Source organism: Macrobrachium rosenbergii, chromosome 54 (assembly GCF_040412425.1).
Source record: "Macrobrachium rosenbergii isolate ZJJX-2024 chromosome 54, ASM4041242v1, whole genome shotgun sequence".
Taxonomy (NCBI): Eukaryota; Metazoa; Arthropoda; class Malacostraca; order Decapoda; family Palaemonidae; genus Macrobrachium; species Macrobrachium rosenbergii.
Window position 1 is genome coordinate 32838198 of NC_089794.1, and position 22500 is coordinate 32860697.

Genomic DNA, 22500 nt, shown 5'->3' on the forward strand with positions numbered 1-22500 from the left:
GGCATAAGTTAGTGTTTGTAAGACAGAGTTTTTCTTTTAATAAGAAATTGAATTTATTATTTCGTAGATTCCCAATGACTCTAGTCTAAGTCAAAGTCAAGTCACCTTTGGTTACGCTTTAGAAGGCGTGAAACTTTAAAAAACTGCATCGACCTTATAATAGAGTGCCATTTGAAATCTAACATAAATGTTAACCTTGGTTTATAAAACTGTTTTTGTCCCTAACTCTTTAAGTGTGTTTATTGAGCTGCTCTTTAACACCTAAACTTGACGTTTTAATCTGTAAACTTGGTAAAAGTTCTAAAAGTATTTGAACTTATACCACACAGAAGAAAACTGTAATTTGAACTTGTGTTTTGTTTTGGAATTTTCATTTGTTTTATCACATTTTGTTTTAATATAGACATTTAATTTAAACTCAGTGTACAATTCTAAGATGGCTTTGAATTTAAAATCTTTTTTTCTCTAAACTTAAACATATCACTTCAACTTGGCAGATAGTTTGAAAAGAACTTGGAATTCTAGCATTCTTCCTTTAACTTAGACCTGGCTTTAAACTCGGCTTACAATATGAAATTTGCCATAAGTTTCAGTTACTTCTTCCTTTAACTTAGACCTGTGGGTATTGACCTCTAAAGACTTTAAAAGTAGCAGCACCTAGCATTGCTTGTAGCCTAAAAAAGAGGTTAGGGGCTTTCATAGTAAATATTATTGTCCGCTGCTAATTCATCCCACATGTGAAATTTGTGTGTTATGATGCGTCTAACAGGCTAAAAATATAGGTGATATGCTTATTAAAGAATGCAGATAATATTCCGGTTTCATTACAAGTCATCTTGTATCCTTTGCTATTTAAGTTGTTCATAGGTTGTGAGAGGAAAGTTGTAGTCTTCGTTTTAGTTCTTCCTGGTTGAAGATTCCCATCACCTTTCATTCCTGTCTTTCAAAGATCGTGTTGGCTCTCCTGTTTGCAAATGATTACCATTCCTGGTTTTAAGAGATTCTCGTGTCACCATTCCTGCTTGGTTCGTATTACCATTGCTGTTTAAAACCGTCTTTACATAACCAGTTCTGTTTAAAAAGGAAATGTTACCATTCCTATTTAAATGATCAAGTTATAGCTTCAGTACAATTCCTGATTGATTCATATTGCCATTACCGTTTAATAAAAGCGTCTTCACATAACCAGTTCTGTTTAAAAAGGTAATGTTACTATTCCTGTTTAAATGACAAAGTTATATCTTTAGTCATTTTCCCGTTTATCTGTGACGTTTCCAATAACGCCTTGTTTCTGTTGGTCGTCTATCACAAGGATATTAACAAATCTAAGAAAAATACCTTTGCAATAGCGTCTGAGTTATTCTAATTAAAATGAGTGTCTGTCTGTTGTTTTTAAATACATAATTAGTTTAAAAGGTTGTCATCATTTTAGAAAAAAAGGGTTCGTTCAACACACTGACCCGATATTTTAAAAACTGTGTTTAGTTGGGAATAAATTTGTACTAGCTTCGAAGCACTGTTCTGACTTTGAAACTCGCTCCTTTGTTTAAAAACAAAAAACTGTCCTTGTTTCAAATTGGTGTCCATAGGTTGAAATAATGTCCTTGTTTTAAACCATTTCCTGTTTTGAAACGCTGCCTTTTATTTTAAAAATGTTAAATGTTTTAAAGCACCGCCATTATTTTATAAAGTCCCTCTTTAGAAAAATAAAAAAACTCGTTTACGTCCATCACGTAACTTTGCTAAAGAGTGTTGCGAATGCTTTTAGCAATTTCCTGTCTTTGAAAATTCCGGGCGTAGATTGAAACAGTACCTATTTTTCGAAACCGTCAGGTGTTTTGAAACATTTTTTGCTTAAAAAAACACTTTTAAGTTTTGACATCGTCCTTTGGTTAAAACAACTTTGTTTCAAAACATTGTCAAGTGTTTTGAAATAGTTTTTGTTTAAAAAAAAAACAATCCTAAGTTTTGACATTGTCCTTTGGTTAAAACAACTTCATTGTTTCATAACATTGTTAAGTGTTTTGAAACACTGCTTTGTTTAAAAAAAAAGTGTCCTAAGTTTTGAAACTACGGTTGGAACAGCTGCCTTGTTTTGAAACATTGCTCTGTGTTTTGAAACACTGTCATTTGTTTGAAACCAGATCTGGTTTCGAAAAATTCCTTGTCCAAAAATCTGTCTTTTGTTTGAAATAATGTCTTGTTTTAATACACTGACCGTTTTGTAAACCATTTTTATGTAGTAAAGGAAATTGGTCTCTAAATACATTCACCAATTTTTTCGACTAAACACAAAAGTAACCTATGTTGATTCGGTTTAAGAATTTCAATAAAAAAATAAATAATTTTTATGGAGAATTTTGGAGACGTTTCAGTGGATATGATATACACGTCTCTCCAACACTGTTCAGTCGTGGTTATAATCGCAGAGAGAACTGGCTAGCTCAACAGATTTTTAAAATGTCTTTTACGATTAGTTAGATAGCCGGTCCATTCATCTGGATCACTGAATAAATAGCCGCTCCTTTCATTTGGAGCAGTGAATAAATATTCGTTCCTTTCATGTGGACACTTGGGAGTCATAAAAGTGGTTACATTTTACGTGTCTTTCAGCACTGTCAGAACCTAATTTAGTTATAGCTAGAGATGTAACAAGCTTAGGCGGTCGAGTTTCATCACCAGTGAGTTATATAACCAGTGGTCGAGCTCATGAGAGAGTGATGTAATTTCGAGTGTCAAACAAAAGCTAAAATAAAAGCATTTCGGAACCATAAAAGAAGTTACATTTTATACATCTTTTCGATATCGTCTAGATCTGGTTATAACTGTGGCTTAGACGGTCGAGTTTCATAACCAGTGAGTTTTATAACCAGTGGTCGAGCTCATGAGACAGTGATGTAATTTCGAGTGTCAAACAAAAGCTAAAATAAAAGCACTTCGGAGCCTTAATAGTGGTTACATTTTATATATACATCTTTTCGATATCGTCGGGACGTGGTTATAACTGTGGATATAACATGCTTAGAAGGTCGAGTTTTCTAACCAGTGAGTTTTATAACCATTGGTCGAGCTCATGAGAGATTGGTGTCATTTTCGAGTGTCAAACAAAAGTTACAAGAAAAAAAATATAAAAAGAAATAGTGGCTGATAGAGTTATTAATCCCTCATTCTAAGACTTGGTACAGCCTCACCTTTACGGAGCTGACACTACAAAGTTGTAGTGTCAGCTAAACCGAGCTTCAGTGATTAGACTAACACGCACACTGCCGAGGGTTCACGTAACGTCAAATCATTACATTTAACAAAAAAAGAAAAACATTTAATGAATTAAATATTTTACACACGTGCTATCTTCTGGACGAACTGGAAAAATAAAGATAAGTGAATGAAATCATTTAAGGGCGCGCTTTTGTCTGGACGAACTGAAATTGTATTTGACCATTAGTAAGGTAAAAGACATTTAACACTTACCCTCTACTCAAGTCACGTGACACTTGCTCGTTAGTTATGGGATATATGGCACTTGCCATTTTGTGTGCAGACGTGATATATGGCACTCGTCGTATGGGACTCCTGTCATCAGCATTACCATTTAATATCAGGAATACATGCCATTATTCCCGAAAGTCGTATAGCATTTGACGCAGGAGTGCCAGATTGAATACGAGGTACGTCCTTTGTAAGTCAGTAAAAAAAAAACTCAACAACCATATTTCAGGGTTATAAAAAAAATTTACACACGTATGTCACGTTAGAGAATATCGAACACGTTTTAGAGAACTCGTTTATCAGTGGAACAAAACGAAACTGGGTCACGTGAGGTCGACTCGTAAGGTCGACTCACAAGCCCTCGTAGCACTGGTCACAGTTACGAGTTCAAAGAAAACCAACATATTTTTCTGCAACCGGGAATGGCAGTCATACTTCCAGGACAGTAGGACACACTTAGATATACGTTTTCCATCTTAGTATTTCCAAGTTATATTTACGAGTCAGTATGACGTCTTGGGTATATTTTCCAGATCAGTGTGACGCACTTGATTATGTTATGTCAACATGGCACACTAACATGTTTACCAGGTCAGTATGACGTAGCTGTTTACATTTATCAGGTCAGTATGGCTTAGCTGGTTTATATTTTCCATTTCACTATGAAGAAACACTATTATTTTTCACGTCAGTGCGGCGAACTTAATTATATTTTGCGTCAACATCTCACACCTGGTTATACTGGTACCCTCACGGTCAGTGTGACAGACTCGGTTGTAATTACTTTCCAGGGCAGTATGACACACAGTGGTTATATTTTTCAGTTAATTATGACGCTCATATTTTTATTTTCAAGCTAGTATGGCGCACTTGGTTACATTTTCTATGTCGGTAAAATATGACATACTTCATTGCATTTCCAAGGGAACGTGACACTTATTTATGTTTTCCAAGTTAAAAGAAGACGGTTATACTTCTAGGATAGTGCAACACTTGGTTAATTTTCCAGTTTGATATTCAAAAGAGACAAACATCAGGAATGACTATATATGGTATATACATATATATATGTATGTGTATATATACATTTATATATGTGTGTATATATATATATATATATATTATATGTATATATAAGCAGTATATATATATATATGTATATATATATCAGTGAATGGAATCAGAAAAGAGACAGGCATTGTTATGTAACGCAGGTAATGTTTCCACGCCTGCAGTGTAACGTTTAAACCACTACATAGACAAGGAGGCGTCTCAGATATTTATTTATATTATATTATATATATATATATATATATATATATATATATATATATATATATATATATATATATATATATATATATATATATATAGAAACGCTGTACATTTCCATACTCTTAAAATTATATACATTGCATCTTGATGACTAAACCTTCATTTCTTTCAAATTACAGACATATATATATATATATATATATATATATATATATATATATATATATATATATATATAAATATAATATATATATATATATATCTATATACTATATACAGTATTCCTGTCATACACTGAATACTGATCACATTCTTCTTGCAATTCACCTAAAGTACCTTTTTTTATTTTTTGATAATGACAATTTTGACTCAATCCAGCACCTTCACTTTACTCCTAATTTGATATAATTTGATACCATTGCTTCTTTTACAATTATAAACCACCATTTTACAAATTGTAGAAATTTTATTCTTAATATTGTACAGAGTAACGACACAGTTCAAACGTTTCAAGAATTTAACCCTAGAGGAAGTTCGAATGTTTACATAATATCAAATCTAGACACTATCACATTCACGTCTCTAAAATATTAAAAATGACATCGAATAATTCTCTTTATAAAATCTAGAAAATCATTTTCGTCACCTTAACAATATGCAACGATGATACATCTTCAGTCCACCCTTTAGTGCATTTGGATAACCACAAACAGCTGATCATACCTATCCCTAGATCACCGCAACATCAGCGACATCATGGCAACATCAGATAACAGATTGATCCGTGAACAAAACAGGATGATTTCACGATAGTGGAAAAAATGCAAATGAAAACGTCACACTCTGGCCTCTGAGCCGTCACATAGCAGTTTTATTTGATGTGGAAAATTTGTAAGTACGCCGTCTAGCAACTGTTTCCTACCAGGAGTTGTAAATATACAACTTGTTAACTTGTTGTGACTAGGAATCGTAAATATACAACTTGTTAACTTTTTCTGACTAGGAATTGTAAACACAATCCGGCTGCTTTTTCTGACTAGTTGTAAATATACAATCTGGCAACTCATTTCTAGCTAGAGGTTGTAAATATACAATCTGGCAAATTTTTCTGACTAAGAATTGTTCATTCACAATTTGGCAACATTTTCTGACTGTGAGTTGTTATTATACAATCTGGCAACTCATTCCTTACTAGAAGTTGTAAATAGACAATCACGCAACTCTTTCCTGGCTAGAAGTTGTAAATATACAATCAGGCAACTGATCCTGGAAAAGAATTGTAAATACATAGTGTGGCAACATTCCTTCGACATTTGAGTGACATTTTTACTAACAGCAGCTTTCCCATCGATAGTTGAGTACAATATATGTTATCTGGCAACATTCTTTCTAAAACTTAGATGTACTGTGCTTTTAAGACAACGTTTCTCTAACACCAAATATACTATTTAGCAACATTTCCCTGACAGGTAGAAGTAATTGTGTGATATATCAAGGTTGCCCTGACACTAACTGGTAAATATGCTATCGGCAACTCTTGGCTAATGTTGTGTAGGAAATGTGCTATCTGGAAACTCTTACTAACACAGAGTAAGAAATGTGCATTGGCAACTCAACCAGTGTTGCAAGCTGTAGCACTGTAAACAATTTATGACATGGTACAGTGCTATGTAGGCCACCATGGGAAAGGTGAGGTAAAGTAAATTGATTGCCTGTAAGATTTTAATGGATCCTATTGGCCACATTCATTAATATTCAGCCTGCAAGATATGACTGCGTATGGTACAGAACAGGACAGGTACTGTTCAAGTCAGGAGATTTCTTAGCAAAAACAAAAGTTTTGATGTGCGTTAGAGTCTGTACAAAATTTATTTAAAGATAAATTGTGCATGCAGCATGCTGTATAAACAACATTGTTTAGGATACGAACCATTAACAACTTGGAGTCTTTAGGAACAACTATGTAAACTTGCAGATAGAGGTCACCTATATCCTAAACTACAGTTAAGAATGAAGGCGAATGTGAATCACAGCAATCTAACAGTTAGCATTGCTCTCAGCTAGTCTTTACTCAGAGCAAACTGGATTATTGACACTGCCATACCTGTTTCCAGTGGTGAATAAAAAATCTAGATCCACTTATGGTTGTGGATCTTCACTCTGTCATTAGTCTTTATTCTGAATGCATATCGAAAATATATGTCCTTGCAAATATACATCTGCTTTCTGTGGGAGGTTATATTGGCCGTTCCACGTTGCCCACAGTCTACTTTCTTTCTTGGCTTTAATCCTTGTTTGGGAAAAACACTCTTTCAGTATTGAAATTAATGTTCTCAGACATTAGGAACACACTTTTAAAGGGTTTAAGAAAATGTCTCAGACAAAATTGCACCGTAAGTCATTTAACGTTAAGTGGAAAAGTCATCAGTATGGAATGCAAGATACGTAGAAAGGTCTGCCAACTTAATCCCCCCCTTACTTCTTGCTGGAGTAAAGTGCTTTGGACAGCCCTGGGTGCAAAAATGGGCAGTTAGGTCTGGCCCATCTTCTACCTTGCTGTACTTCACTTTCTTGTTTGACCAACTGTTGGCCTCTCAAAAGGTTCTTTTCTGTGCCCTTAACTTTTTAACAAAGAAGGGCTGGACTCTAAGGAAGTGAGAGCACTTTACATTTAAGATCATAACTGTAGTTTTATACCCATTTGCATGACTGTAACCCATCTGTGTAATTGTGAACAAAGCTCTGTGTTTATTTCCTAACTCTTTAATTGCAGATGTAATTCTGTAACTGTAAACGCAATTCTGTAAAACCAATGGTATGTGCAGAATCTAATTCTAGTAGTAATTCCAGAACTTTGAATGTGGGCTTGTTACCATAACGTTAATTCAGAGCTGTTAATACCACAATTGTCAACCCTAGGCAGTAACTGCAAACCTAATAAAATTATAAATCTAAGGCCATAACCCTAATACAGGAATTATTAATTTAAGGTTCTAACTGCAAACCCAATATTATCGTAAACCTTATGTCGTATCTGCAAACTCAAACCCAAATACTATAATTGTAAATCTAAGGTCATAACTGCAAACCACCAACCATAATTGTAAACCTAATGCTAAGGTTGTGATTCTAACCTTTATGCTATATTTATAACCACAGTACTAAATTGGCAATCATGATGCCTTAATTGCAAGCCCAAATCCATAATTAGAAGCCCCCTGTAATGATTCTAGATTGCAGATCTATATTCGAGATTCCACATTTAGCTGGTCCACTGGTATAGTGGTTAGTGTTGTGGTATGCCAGTCAGATGTCCCGGGTTCGCGTCTCCCCCAGGGCGATGAAAAATCACTGGCTCTGTATCATGATCAGTTACTGCTGCAGTGTGGGGTCTGTGGTGGGAGGTTGAAACCAACATTCTTTGGAAGCTTGAATTTCGAGTCAGTGGCCCGTTTGGTGTGCTTGTTCCATGTGAATAGGTTTCATCTACTGAAATAATAATGATGATAATGATTTGGATTTATAGTTGCTATCGTTTCCTTAGTTACGAAGGTTTGTTTTCATTATTCATCGAGTTTTTGTGTCGTCCCTGATTTCTTCTGTAAGGAAATTCTTTAATTTATGATAAAGTAAATTGCATAAATTTTGATTTCGTTCAGAAAAAACGTCTCATCGAGGCTGTATAAAAATATTCAGCGATAAGATTTGTTATACATGTTTGTCATTGAGTTACAAAAAATGGAGACACTACGAAAATATTACCGTATTTTTTTTTTCGTGTTTTGCCGACTGTCGAGTTATATAAAATTTTAAAATGGAGTTATTGCCATATTTATTGTTAATAAAAATAGCAGCAGGTCCACTTGGATTTACATGTTGAGTAAATATATCTGTCATATATATGTATATATATATATATATATATATATATATATATATATATATATTTATATATATATATATATATATATATATATATATATATATATAAAACATACATATATATGTATCATTTTGTGCCTCGTAATTTTTTCCAAACCTGAGCAATTAAGGCCATCCCAATAATTTCCCTATATTTTTGTAAAAACGCTGCCTGTGCATTTATTGTTAATTTTAAAAAAAGGACGAAAACACATACACCACAACAAGGCACAGTTTTCTCAGAAGAATTTGAAGTAAAATCATGCTGGTAAACAACGAGATGTTTTCACAGACAACATGCACTAAATCTCTCAAAGGTTAGGTAGTGTTTAGCACATACAACATCAAGGAGTTTAGATATACAAATTGTACGAGCAGATATGTTTTATTTTTTTTTTTCCAGTAGGTAGGTGGATGGGTTGTCAATGAACGCAAAATAGGAATGAAATGACGTAAATCTTTTGCAGCTGGAAAATAAATTTTTGGCTTTAAATAATTGTCATAATAAAAAAAACTTTACGCGCAAGATATACGTAGCTGTGTATAAGATAAGAGATATGCCAGAAAGTTTCATGAAATGTACGTGGTTACTTGTGATAAGACGTTCATTATTTGATATAAGCTATTCCTATAGAAAAAGTTTTTTAAATCCATAAAACTTCTTTGATATCTTGGCAAAGCAAAATGCTGTAGGCATGTTAATTGTTATATCAATGGCGGAGAGTTACGGTAGAATTCCTTGATGAAATAAATACTGAAAGAACAAGTATGCCATCTAAGAAGACTGTAGCATAATGCATGATGTCAGCACACGATTCTTTCAAAGAGGAAATCATATAAGTTAACTGAATACATATCGTATTTTGTACTTTGCTTTGCTGCGATATGTTCTTCTCGACCCCAGCTTCCCAGAGGCGTTGCTTTGTCTCTCTTAATCTTTTTTCGTTTCGTTTGTTCCTTTCCCATATAGTTTGGCAGTCTCATGAACAGCGCTCTTTCAGTACTGGCCCGAGTATATATAGGAAAGTCATGAGATTCCATGTTTTACAGCCACGAGAAAACTCTGCAAGTTACCCCACTTTGTGTATACGTTTTCTATGTCCCCCGTTCTCTATTTGGTATGGGAAAACTTTATGGGTCATTTGGATCAAATGGGTTCTAGATCATGAGCTTGAGGCAGTTTCTTTGTGCAGTAGTGATTAAGTTGCTTTTCATAAAAGCAAGTTAATGTGATATGTACTCGAAAATTGAGGATGTAATGCAAATGAATGCTCTGTACTTGAGGAATATGCTTTTGTTAATGTATCTACATACGGTTCACAACGATTATTTGTAATTTATTTTGGTAATCCAAGAATATATTTTTGAGTATGAAAAGTTTTGACCGATAAATTCCGAATTACTATAAATTTGTCTTAGATATATAAAATAATTGTTTTATTTTGATTGTCATTGTTTCATATCTCACCGACTACTGTTGCTTTGTGGAAATGTAAAGAGCTTTCGTAGTGCGCCGCATAGAGCCTCGGTTTTGAGTCGAATAGAGCTGTTTTTCCATCAGAGCTCTTTATAGTTCACGTCATAAAGGGTTCGGTTATTCTTTTTTTATCCAGTGCATTTTATGCATCGTATGAAGCTCTTGTTGTGCGTCACAATAACAGGGTTTTAGTGTTTTTTAATTTTCCAAGGTTTGTGCATTCATAAAGGCAATTATTTTATGTAATGATAGTTTTCCTTTTATAACTATTCCCTTTTGAATTACAGAGCCTCTTTTTTTCAGGTTTCTGGTGTGTCAGTTTCATCACAGCAGGAGGATGGCACTGTTGACTCTTAATGTTGTGACGCCAGTGAGACATGCAGGTAAGTTGAATGTAGTAAGATTTTGTCTCTCCAGTAATGATCACCTTAGTGTTAAGCTTTGTATGTAATAGGCTTCAAATATTATCTTGCACATACACAAACACACATATATATACATTAACTTTATCACATACACAATTGTTCTGTGCATTAGTAGAATTACTAAATGGACCTCATTCAAACTGGGTGGTGTCTAAGAAAGCTCGTAAATTTTTCTGAATAAATACTCCATTAGACACCATCCAGTTTGAATAAGGTCCTTTAGTAATATATATATATATATATATATATATATATATATATATATATATATATGTGTGTGTGTGTGTGTGTGTGTGTGTTTGTTTGTATGTATGTTTATGGGAATGCGCGCGCGCGCATAAATTCGGTCTAAACATCGAACTCAAATTCTCTGTAATCTGTAGTTTTTCTCCGAAGAAAAAAAAGTTATGTGAATAATCTAATTTAATCATTATATATGTATACAATATATATATGTTTGTATATATATGTATATATATATATAAATATATATAAATATAAATATATATATATATATAAATATACTTATAAAAGATGAAATATATATATATATGTATATATATATATATATATATATATATATATATATATATATATATATATATATATATATATACACACACACGCGCAATGTAAACGAAGAAGAAGAGGCAGAGAGCGAAGGAAAGAGAAATCTCTTAAGGAACCAAAGTCAATAAACACGACCCTGCATAACCTTTCTTCCCCCTCCTTCCTCCCCCTCCCTGAGGCGAATAAAACTTGTGTAACCCACGTCACTGATATGATAAAAAGTCGCCAGCGTCGGATATATCGACCGAGGTTTTGGGAGGCCCTCCTTAGAGTGACTCATCCCGTGCGTTAGATGATGATGATGGCTAGTGAGTCAGAGTTGGCCGAACCTTAGTGGCGCTAGAGGAACTGAATGCGAAAGTTTGAGCATTGAAAGGGTTATTTCAGTTACCCCTTTTTTTTTTTTTTTTTTTTTTTTTTTTTTTTTTTTAGGGGACAATGGTTTGAGAATAGAAAGGCTAATTCTGATTATCATTTTTCTTTTATAGAATGATGGTTTGTAAGTTAGGGTAACTTAAAGATAAGTGGGGTGGGTAATGTGAATGCAAAAGTTTGGATATTGTAGGCATTTGTTTCAAAGGCCTGTTGTTATTTTTAATTGAGTTACTTTGGAATTTCAGTCTTTTATTTTTCTTCCTATTTTTAAGCTTTTAAGTTCATGTTTGATTTATTTCCTATTAATTTTAATGTAACATCACATTGAAGAATTATGGCCATTAGAGTAATTATTTTATATCGTTTTTCCATTTATTAATATACTTTAAAAATGCTTTGCTCGTTTCAGACTTGTTTCAACTAGTATGCAATAGAGTCAATCACCTAACTAGGACAGACTGCCTGTTTAGACTTAGAACAAGATAATAATTTTTAATCATTTGTATTTTTAGTTGAAAAAAGTACACAGCTCATTTGTTTCGCCCGTTCCATCGGCCTTTTTGTTTTTATTTTACAGACTATAAGTTCATTTATTAATCATAATTAAAAATTTCATTTGTCAGTGTATGTGGTGTCTGTAGTATTTTTTCGCTTAATGTTATTTGAAACGGTACAAAAAAGACAAGAGCAAAGTGAGTGGATGACATCTGTTAACTGATGTATATGGGAAGATAAGATTGCTTTGTGCGGAAATGCCACAGTAATATATGAACTTTGGCATTCAAACTTTTTGATAATAATAATAATAATAATAATAATAATAATAATAATAATAATAATATAAAGAACAACAGTATGAAAAGTAAATTCCACAATGATATTGCGACAATAAAATCTTTCCAGACTTAATAATAATAATAATAGTAATAATACTCACAGTAGCATGAGTCTTAAATTGGGGAAACAAATCCACAGTTATGTTTATCTTCAAATATCTGTACATATACATAACTGTGGGTTAGTTTCTCCAATAATAATAATAATAATCATCATAATAATATAATTATAAAGAAAAAACCTATATTCGACATCGGCAAAGTTGCCTCGATTATTGAACTTATTTTCTTTTTATGACTCAAATCGACGTCGTCGGCATGGAAAATCCATGACTGTATAACACAGACGGCAGTTGAACCACTTCACGTGACGCCTCTTCATCTTTACCCGACAAATTCAGTATTATTATTATTATTATTATTATTATTATTATTATTATTATTATTATTATTATTATTATTATTATTAGGGAGGAAACCTTCTGTGAGGGCAGTAGCGTTGAAAATTTGCTGTTTTCTTCTGAATAATAATAATAATAATACCTGTTTCCACGGCATTTGATTTTGTATAGTCATCTCCATTCGTCAGAGAAAACGTAGATTTTAAGACGAATAGAAAAGACTCTATACAAATTAAATGCCGTAAAAACAACTATTATTATTATTATTATTATTATTATTATTATTATTATTATTATTATTATTATTATTATTATTATTCAGAAGAAAACAGTAAATAAACGTTTTAATCGTTCCTTATTATTATTATTATTATTATTATTATTATTATTATTATTATTATTATTATTATTATTATTATTCTGAAGAAAACAGCAAACAAACGTTTTAACCGCGTCAGGACTGCAATCATCCCAGCTTATCTTTTAGCGGGGATCTGATAAATAGTTGAGAATGACATTCTTGTGTAAATAAAGACGTTCTCCCCAGTGTATTGATCCGTCTCTTGACATGCATTGTCGGGAGAGAATTCCCTTTCTTAGGGTCCTCCCGATAGTATGACGTAATGCAAAAAGATCAGTAACAGGATCAGGAATATTTTAATACGCGTCTATGTAATACAGAAAGATCAGTGGTATTTTGATACACGTCTGTGTAATGCGAAAGATCAGTAATATTTTGATACGCGTCTGGGCAATACAAAAAGATCAGTGATATTTTGATGCACGTCTGTGTAATGCGAAAAGATCAGTAATATTTTGATACACGTTTATGTGATGCAAAGAGATCAGTAATATTTTAATACATATCTACAGGTATGTGATGCAAAAAGATCGGTGATATTTTGATACACGTCTGTGTAATGCGAAAAGATCAGTAATATTATGATACACGTCTGGGTAATACAGAAAGATCAGTAATATGTTGATACACGTCTGCGTAATGCGGAAAGATCAGTAATATTTTGATACACGTTTATGGGATGCAAAAAGATCAGTAATATCTTAATACATATCTACAGGTATGTAATGCAAAAAGATCAGTAATACAGTATTTTGAAACACGTGTATGTGATACAGAAAGATCAGTAATGTTTTGATACACGTCATTGTAATGCAAAAAAGATCAGTAATGTTTTGGTACACATCTGTGTAATGCAAAAGATCAGTGATATTTTAATGCACGTCTTTGTTATGCAAAAATATCCGTAATATTTTGATGCAGGTGCATTCTACTCGCTTTATTCTGTCACGCATATTCAAGTATGCGCATTCCAGTCTGCAAATGTTCATCTAAAGGGTTAATTATGGTTTTGCCTCGTTTCATATAAACTGTTTACATTTTATTATTATTATTATTATTATTATTACATCGACTTTTCCTTGAGTTTTTCCTTTGGACATGTTCCTCCTGACTATGCAGACGCCAAATGAAATATGAATAATCCCTAAAGTTAAACTCTTCATCATTCACCTTCGGTTCATGACGTCACATCGACAGGACGCAGGCACTTAATACTTCCATTTTATTGACTTTCAATTTTGAGGAAATTTTTGTATTAAAGCAAAGTGTATGTTGAACGGAATAATCGAAGGCGTTCAATGTTTCAAATGACCCTCATTACCAAGCTAAATTATTTAACGATTTTCCATATATGGTAAGTGACCCAGAAATGAAGCAATAATGTCAACATTAGCTTTGAACAAAGGAGAAAAACCGGTTCATTTAAGAAATCCTTAATTAGAGTCGTGTTTACTTTTCAAATGATTTTAAACCGTCAGTGCCCCTTATGCGGTGTACTGCAGGCATTACTAAAGGTTCTTAGCAGCGTCCGTTCGGCCCCTAGCTGCAACCCCTTTCGATCCTTTTACTGTACCTCCATTCATATTATCTTTCTTCCATCTCGCTATCCACCTTCTCTTAACAAATATTTCATAGTGCGGCTGCGAGGATTTCCTCCTGTTACACCTTTCAAACCTACCTATTCTCAATTTCCCTCCCAGCGCTGAATGACCTCTATATATTCAGTTCAATTCAAGAATTTTAAAAGACAGAACTGTTCCGCCGTTCTCAGAACAGAACTGTATGGTTGATGACGTCGCAACTAATTTTCAACGTGACTGTGATTACAGCTTAACTATAAAATGGTAGTTATATTTAACATTAATGAATAAGCAAGGGACGATTCTGACACTACGGTTTTCGATGTCGCCTAAAGATTACCCAGAATTCTTTCAGCTTTTAGCTTAAACGTATTCTCTCGTGTAATGGTTATGTTATGAAATTTCTTACTAATGTAAGAACATATTGCAGTGTCATGTTATTCCCCACGTTTTGTTGATCAACGATAGAACGCCAAGAATAAAATTAATCTTATCCATTTTCTTCATAATTGTTCATGTTTTCCATTTGTTCAAGTTTACGAAAACCCTCTCTACGCTGTTATTGTTCGTGTGTGGAGACAGAGAGTGGTGTACAAAAGGCTCTAGAAGATTAAATTAAGGACTATGAGGTCACTGGGGCGACCTTGCAGATAAATTGTTCTATTGTGTTGTGGTTTCTTGTCGTGAGAGCTTATCCTACATGGAGATAATCTTGTTATTTGTCTTTGTATATATATATATATTATATATATATATATATATATATATATATATATATATATATATATATATATATATATATATATATATATATATATATATATTATATATATATATATATTATATATATATAAATATATATATACATATATATATATATATATATATATATATATATATATATATATATATATATATAAACAAACATGCCGTAAAATAAAATTGAACAATACATGGGTCGAACTTGTTTCGTTTATATAGTGTTTTTGAAAATGCGTAATTCAGCGAAATCAGTAAAGGATTTTTCAATGTGGTATTTTGTGCATATACATACATATATTATATACAGTACATATATATATAATATATATATATATATATATATATATATATATATATAAATTTATATATATATATATATATATATATATATATATTTATAAATTTAATATATATATATATATATATATATATATATATATATATATATATATATATATAAATAAATTTCATATATATATATATAAATATATATATATATATATATATATATATATATATATATATATATATATATATATATATATATATATATATATATATATATATGCTACAAATGCCGTTTAATATGAGATTCACCCAACTTGAAAATAAACACCGAGGGGGAATTTATAAGCGATAAGCGGTCCGTCGCCAGGTGGACTCGAACCCCCGAATGAGTGGGGAACGTCGAGTTTTCAGTGAGCTATCATTAGGCTGATGTTTGTGAATATGAATATTATCACGGTGTATGCGACAAATATTCATGTGTGTGTGTGTGTGTGCGTGTATGTATGTTGTAATGAAAGTTCAGTTTTTTTTATATCTGTGAAAAACCCCATGATAGCATTTTAGATGTCACCCACTAAGTAGGGTAATTATAATTATTCAAGAAAAATGTTGCTAAATTTTAGGCACCCCTTTTAGAGGCCCTCACGATCGCATCTACATATGTAGGATGCAGTGTCAGATCTTACAGTGCAAATGGTACCAGTTCTTAGACATGGTTATCATCATCTTACAGTAAAAAGTAATGGCAAATTTTGTAAAAGGCTTTCATGGTATCATTTCTGTAAGACAAAGTCTATCTCATTTTAAGGAAAATGTTGCCAGATTTGAAACAGTCCTGCTAGCTAAAGGCTTTCATTGTATCTCTCATGGCGGTGAGAAAGCTGCTGCCACTTCTTACTCAGTTCCACCTAAGGCTTTCATCACCACATCTCTGTAGGACAAAGGAATTCTCATCTTTCAGTGAAACGTTGCTAAGTTTCAGACAACCCTGCTAAAGTTCCCGTGAGCACATCTCTGTAGTGCAAAGTATGTCTTATCTTACAGTGAAAATGCTGCTCGTATTTTAAGCAAACAGCTCTGTTGTAGGTTTTCATACTCACGTCCCTGTAAGAAAAGTATATCCTTTTTTATAGTGAGAATGCTGCCCGTCGATAGGATTGTCTTGTAAAGGATCCCATGACAGAATTTCAGAGCACCAAGACTTATCTCACAGGGAAAAGAGAATTAGCTTTCAGAATAATGCCACAATGGAGCATCTTTATAGAATCTCTTTAGGTTATCCACACATTAAACCCACTACTTTTACAACGGTTACTTTTCATTGGTGAAATTTGCTAAATCGAACTGCTGCGTTTCAGAGGACTTTAGCTTTTGCAGTTTATTTTCTGTCAGTTCAGTTGACTAAGCTTGAAAAGAGAGCCCCAAATTATAGTATAGTTTTAGTTGTGCAAAAGACAGTAGCGATTCATGTTTAAAAAAATAATGTCAGGAGTACAAGTTTTCGGTACATTTTGTGGAGAAGGAAAGGCAGCCTGCTGAACCAAACGGCATCAGTGAATAGAACCACTTGTCAGAAGCTGGTTCAGTTCGATACACCTAAACAAACTTGCCGTAGTAGCTCTGCAGACTCCGGCAACGAAGACTTGACCATATTTTGCAGCTTTCTTGAGGCACTTCTAAAAAGAGGCCATGCATTTAACTCTGCTTACGTTTCTTGCTGTGCATTTTATGTACAGTGAGCCACAGTTTTACTTGATACACCTGTCCAAGTCTTCCCCATGGACCTTAACATGCACTATGTTCCTAGATGAGGACTCTGTGATGCCCACATTTTTGCCAAGAATACAGGCAAGAGTGTTTTTAAAATCACAACGAAGGATGATATTGTTGATGCGGTCCCAAAGGGCTAGAATGTAAACAGAAATTGGGCCACGGTTGTAGAGGGTAGTAGGAAGAGGGTAGGCCGAGAATGTTTTAAAGCAATCAGAAAGTAGGATGAGATTGATTGCGTGGCCCCAAAGGTCTGGTATGTAAACAACATGAGTTATGCTTGTAGAGGGTAGTAGGAACAGAGGATAGGCCGGGAATAAGGCGGAGGCGTGACTTCAAAGGAGATGTGAAGGACTGGGCACAGGCTGAACTGCCACCCAGGATGGAAATTCACGGAGAAGGAAGACTCGAGCGGCCAATCCACCATCAGGAGGAAGGGACTGAGGTGTATCACGTACAAAGAAGCACCCTGTACAGCCCCCCCAAGTGCATGTACATTCAAGGCAACTGGAGACGTTCGGTCTCCGAAGGAAAATCAGGCATCTCATGATATGGAATGTTGCTGGCTTGAGTTATTGATCGCATGATCTGCCCCCATATATATAAAGTAGCCCCACAAACAATAGAAAAAAAAATTACCATTCGAGCCATTCAACAGCAATATGCTTGCAGTTTTATTTTTGTGCTTTCAGTAACAGCCAAAAGCTCAATCTGTCATTCACACTTTAAAAAAATCTTTTACTTGTATATACACTATATATATATATATACTTACATGTGTGTGTATAACCTTTCACTTTTTTATTGAAACTCTTAGATAAGAGTGTGTGTGTATGTGCAATGCTAAATATCATACTTGATGTGAGAAGTGGGTATTGCAATTTAAACACATCTTCTAAAAGAATAAAAACTTTATATCACAAATAGTGGATTCGCATTCACATCAGGTTATTTCACAGATTCGCGCTCATATCAGCTTATTCCAAAAAAAGCTTAGCTTAGCTTGAGAGTTCAAGTGAGCTACCTAGGTGGAAAAATAATTCATGTTTACGAATATGAAAACCTGAAGTTAAAATCACTTTCAGAAGAAGAAAAAGTAACTTAACATAACAAGTTTCATGAAAGGAACCCTTGTAGTATAATGTAAAATATAAATACCATCGTCTGAAGCTTCATGTAGCTTTGCTTTCCCCTTGAAGCCTGTGCTGAACCTTTAGAATTTTGCGTTGTCCATTTACGTTAAGTTAACTGCCCTGGCAAAATTTACTTTTTGGCAATCCTGATCCAGGTCATTCAAACAGAAACCTTTAAATTGGCAACCTGCACTACTAGATAAGTTTCTACATAACAGAAATGGAGATAATGGGATGTGAGTAACTTGAATCTAGAAGGTACAATGTTACAGTTCAGATTAAGACATTCTAATCTTGGCACGTGGCCGAAAATAACACCTGAAATCAGTAACTGAATTTAACCCCTGATGAACAAGACTTCTTATAAGAAATGAGAGATTTAGCAACAATGTGAAGATCTCAGATTAACATTTACATTGCGATTCAACAGAGTTATAGCAGAAGTAGCAGTGAAGTTTCCGTATCTATAATATAAATAAAGTAGAAGTTCACTGCTTTACATTATAGAATGCAGAACCTGACATTGACTGCTCTGCTTCTTAGTTGGAACAGTGCTCTAGGCTTGTCAGTCCGCTTACAAAATTCCAGTGGTTAGTACTTTTGCTCTAATTTAGAGCATTTCCAGCTGACTAGATACTGATAAGGTTAGTAGTATCCTAATCCAGAATCTGTACTACACTAAATATGGCACTTCAAAATCTGCCCATAAACAGAGTATATTGAAACTAGCCTAGGTATGTACTGTATATGTTCCCTCAGGAGGCACAGTATCCAAGTTATCTAAATGCTTGTTGTGGGTCTGGGTTTTCTATTGAGAAAAAGGACTTCAGTAGACTGGTACTATGTTTGCTCCTTGGCCCGAAAGGCCTCCCCAGGCTTTGAGAGAGGCACAGCAACTTCGTAATGAAGGCTTTGGTTCAGAAAGAGGGATTTCGCGACAAAATTTGCTACGTCAGGGCTTCTCCCACAATGGGTGCAGAGCACGTACAGGCAGGTGATGATGATGGTGGAGTCTGTTGAAAACCAAAAGAAAAGAAAAGAAAAACATGAAAGCAAACGAATGATAAATCATATGAAATAAAAATAAATGGTTTATATAACTCAGTTTAAAGATTCAAAATCATATTTTAAACAAATAAACTTTTAAAACAAAATAAAACGATAGAAAAGTAAACGGTAACGTTGTAACCATGCATTATCAGCTAAGCGTTTGTCATGCAAGGCAGTGGATGGAGTTGGTTGTGGAATCCATTGCCTTTTACTAGAAATCTTTTGTGATGCCATGCAGTAGTGCTTACGACAGCTCTCTAAGTAATGAGTCCTCTTTTTATCATTATAAGCGTATCATTCAGAAGCCACGTGGCATTTTCAAAGTTATCAATAAACAGTATCCATTTGCATTGCGAAAGATTCCCCCCAATGAATAGAGTTTGCTTGATTTCCGTGAAAAATGAACCTACAGTTCAGTGAGACGTAGTAAGATATGTTTCATCTGCATAGCGACTTAGATGATTTACAAAATAGAACTTGTCCTGAGCTAAACTGAAGCAATGGGACCTGTGATATTACACTGTTCGGCTACGGTTGGCACAGTGACTGTTCCATTTCCATTTCTTCCACATCTGCAGGCCCCCTCGGCGTTGTTGATAATGTGAACGATATCTGTTCTGCTGCCATCGTCGTACTTACAGCTAACTATACATTCTTCGATGTGACAGTTGCACTCTGCGTCAACTTTGTTGTCTACCAAGTCTATTTCCTCTACGCGGTCCTGGTCATAAGCAGGATTTGTGCCGTCGACTACAGTAGCGAGAGACATCTTGCTACTCCGGAGGGGTGAGGCTATGTTTACCCTCATACTCAAAGAAGGGGAATCTGGAGTCACGCAATTTCTTTCACTCTTGGGAGACTCGCAGGCTCTCAGGTCATTTCTGTAGTGATTCATTTCGTTCAGGTATGATTTCCTGATGATCCCACTGGCTCTGGTCTCCCCACTGGGGAACTTGACGTTGTTGTTCTGACAGGAGCTGCAGTTGTTGCAGGACTTGGAGTGGCACCCCACGGAATTGTCATTCCCGTTGGTGGCGTCCTCAATGCAGATCCCTGGACAGGAATCGTCGGGCTCGAACTCCGAGTCGTAAGCTCTGGTGACGCAGTTCAGGTTCGAGCTGAAACCTAGCTCCTCTGGGGTTTTGTACGGAGGACTCATCAGCTCCTCGCTGGCGCCGTCGAACTCCCTCTCGATCCCGTCGAGGCTTTTGTTATCTCTGTCGCTGTCCTGCTCGCTCAGGGACTCGCTATCGACATCGATCTTACTGGACGACTGCGGTTGAGTACTCACCAATAGTCTGGATTCTTCCAGCTTGGAGACGGGGACGAGGTTGTACTTGGCGGCTTTCTTAGCCATGACGTGGGCTGTCTCGGGCTCCATCTTCTTGAAGAGGGGCATGACCCAGTCGTCGTAGAACTTCTCGTTTTTGAAGTACATGTTGATCCCGCAGAAGCACAGGCCGCCGCCCATACCGACTCGCACGGCATCGGCGATCTTTTTCTGAAATGGAAGGGGCGTCTGTCAGTGAAGGAGGCGTGCTTGGACATAAAATAAATCAACGAGACAGTTAACATCATAAGAAATAAGATAAAGAGACATTAGTTGGCTGTCAAAAACAGGATGGTAAAGGGACCCTGCTAACTAAAAGAACAAATTAAGGGCTATTTTTCAACACTAAGAGGAAATAAGAGACTTTTGTTACCAATAAAGAATACAGGATACAATATAGACACGAATTTCAGAAATAATGAATAAAAGAAAGCATCTCTCATCAGGAATGAAGTAAAATCATGAAAGAGGCATTGCATAAATGAATGAAACGAAGCAGTGGACATTTGTCAACAGGTGGGAGATGAAAAAGACACCTGTCAACAGGAAGAAACTAAAGTAATGGACATTTATCAACAGGAGGAATGTTTTAGGCTAGGCATAATATGGAATTCAATTCCTGTGTGCTTGGTTGCGATCAGAAGTGTGTGTGTGTGTGTATGCATATACAACAGTAATCTGTACACAAAATGCATACACATGGGTGTGTATATAATTACATATATGTATGTAATATACAGCATATATATATATATATATATATATATATATATATATATATATATATATATATATATATATATATATATATATATATATATATATATATATGAGATCATTGACTGTACTGTACGTGTGATCAGAGATACATAATGCATCCGCTAACACAACACCTTTTTATCTGCATTAGTCGAAGGGAATAGATAAAGTAAGCCTGTAGAGCGAGCGAGGACTTTTTGGGCCGGGAGGTCAATCCCCTGGACTACGCCGAAAAGAGGTCAAGACGATGATAAAGATTTTCTCGTCGATTGCAACACTTTATCGGAGCGATTTTTTTCCCCGTCAATCAGTGCTCTACTGACAGGGCTGTGGTTGCGTGCTTTTACGTATTTGTTTTGTTTTTTAAGAGTCGTCTGTTTATGCACCAGTTTTATATTATTATTCTCTCTCTCTCTCTCTCTCCTGTATGTCTCTCTATATACAGTCTCTCTAATCTCTCTCTCTCTCTCTATATAATATATCTATATATATATATATATATATATATATATATACATATATATATATATATAATATATATATATATATATAATTATTTATTTATTTGTTCATTTTATGAATTCATTTGGGCTATTTTTGTCTATAGCATATGGGAACTAAAATAATAATAATAATAATAATAATAATAATAATAATAATCATCATCATCAATCATAATCATCATCATAATAACAAAA

General features: G+C 34.4%; 3 protein-coding genes across 3 annotated transcripts in view; 1 reads left to right on the top strand and 2 right to left on the bottom strand.

Moving 5' to 3' along the window:
* Positions 1-22500, top strand: part of LOC136834945 (integrin alpha-PS3-like) — a 197778-nt gene that overhangs the window by 28916 nt on the left and 146362 nt on the right. Inside the window, exon 2 of the mRNA XM_067097807.1 lies at positions 10466-10545. The gene's annotated coding sequence lies outside the window, so the exon portion shown is untranslated. The remainder of the gene's footprint in view (positions 1-10465; positions 10546-22500) is intronic.
* LOC136834944 (dihydroorotate dehydrogenase (quinone), mitochondrial-like) overlaps positions 18424-22500 on the bottom strand; it is a 16572-nt gene continuing 12495 nt past the window's right edge. The window contains exons 2-3 of the mRNA XM_067097802.1: positions 21005-21214; positions 18424-19676 (exon numbers count right to left, since the gene is read on the bottom strand). Of these exons, the coding sequence (XP_066953903.1) occupies positions 19611-19676; positions 21005-21214 (276 nt within the window). The 3' untranslated portion in view covers positions 18424-19610. The remainder of the gene's footprint in view (positions 19677-21004; positions 21215-22500) is intronic.
* LOC136834943 (uncharacterized) lies at positions 20059-20998 on the bottom strand. The gene has a single exon (XM_067097801.1). The coding sequence runs from the start codon at positions 20870-20872 to the stop codon at positions 20201-20203; it is 672 nt and encodes a 223-aa protein (XP_066953902.1). The 5' UTR covers positions 20873-20998; the 3' UTR covers positions 20059-20200.

Excerpts from the sequence above, each read along its gene's own strand:
- LOC136834943 (XM_067097801.1), bottom strand. The coding sequence starts at position 20,872 with ATGAGTCCTCCGTACAAAACCCCAGAGGAGCTAGGTTTCAGCTCGAAC.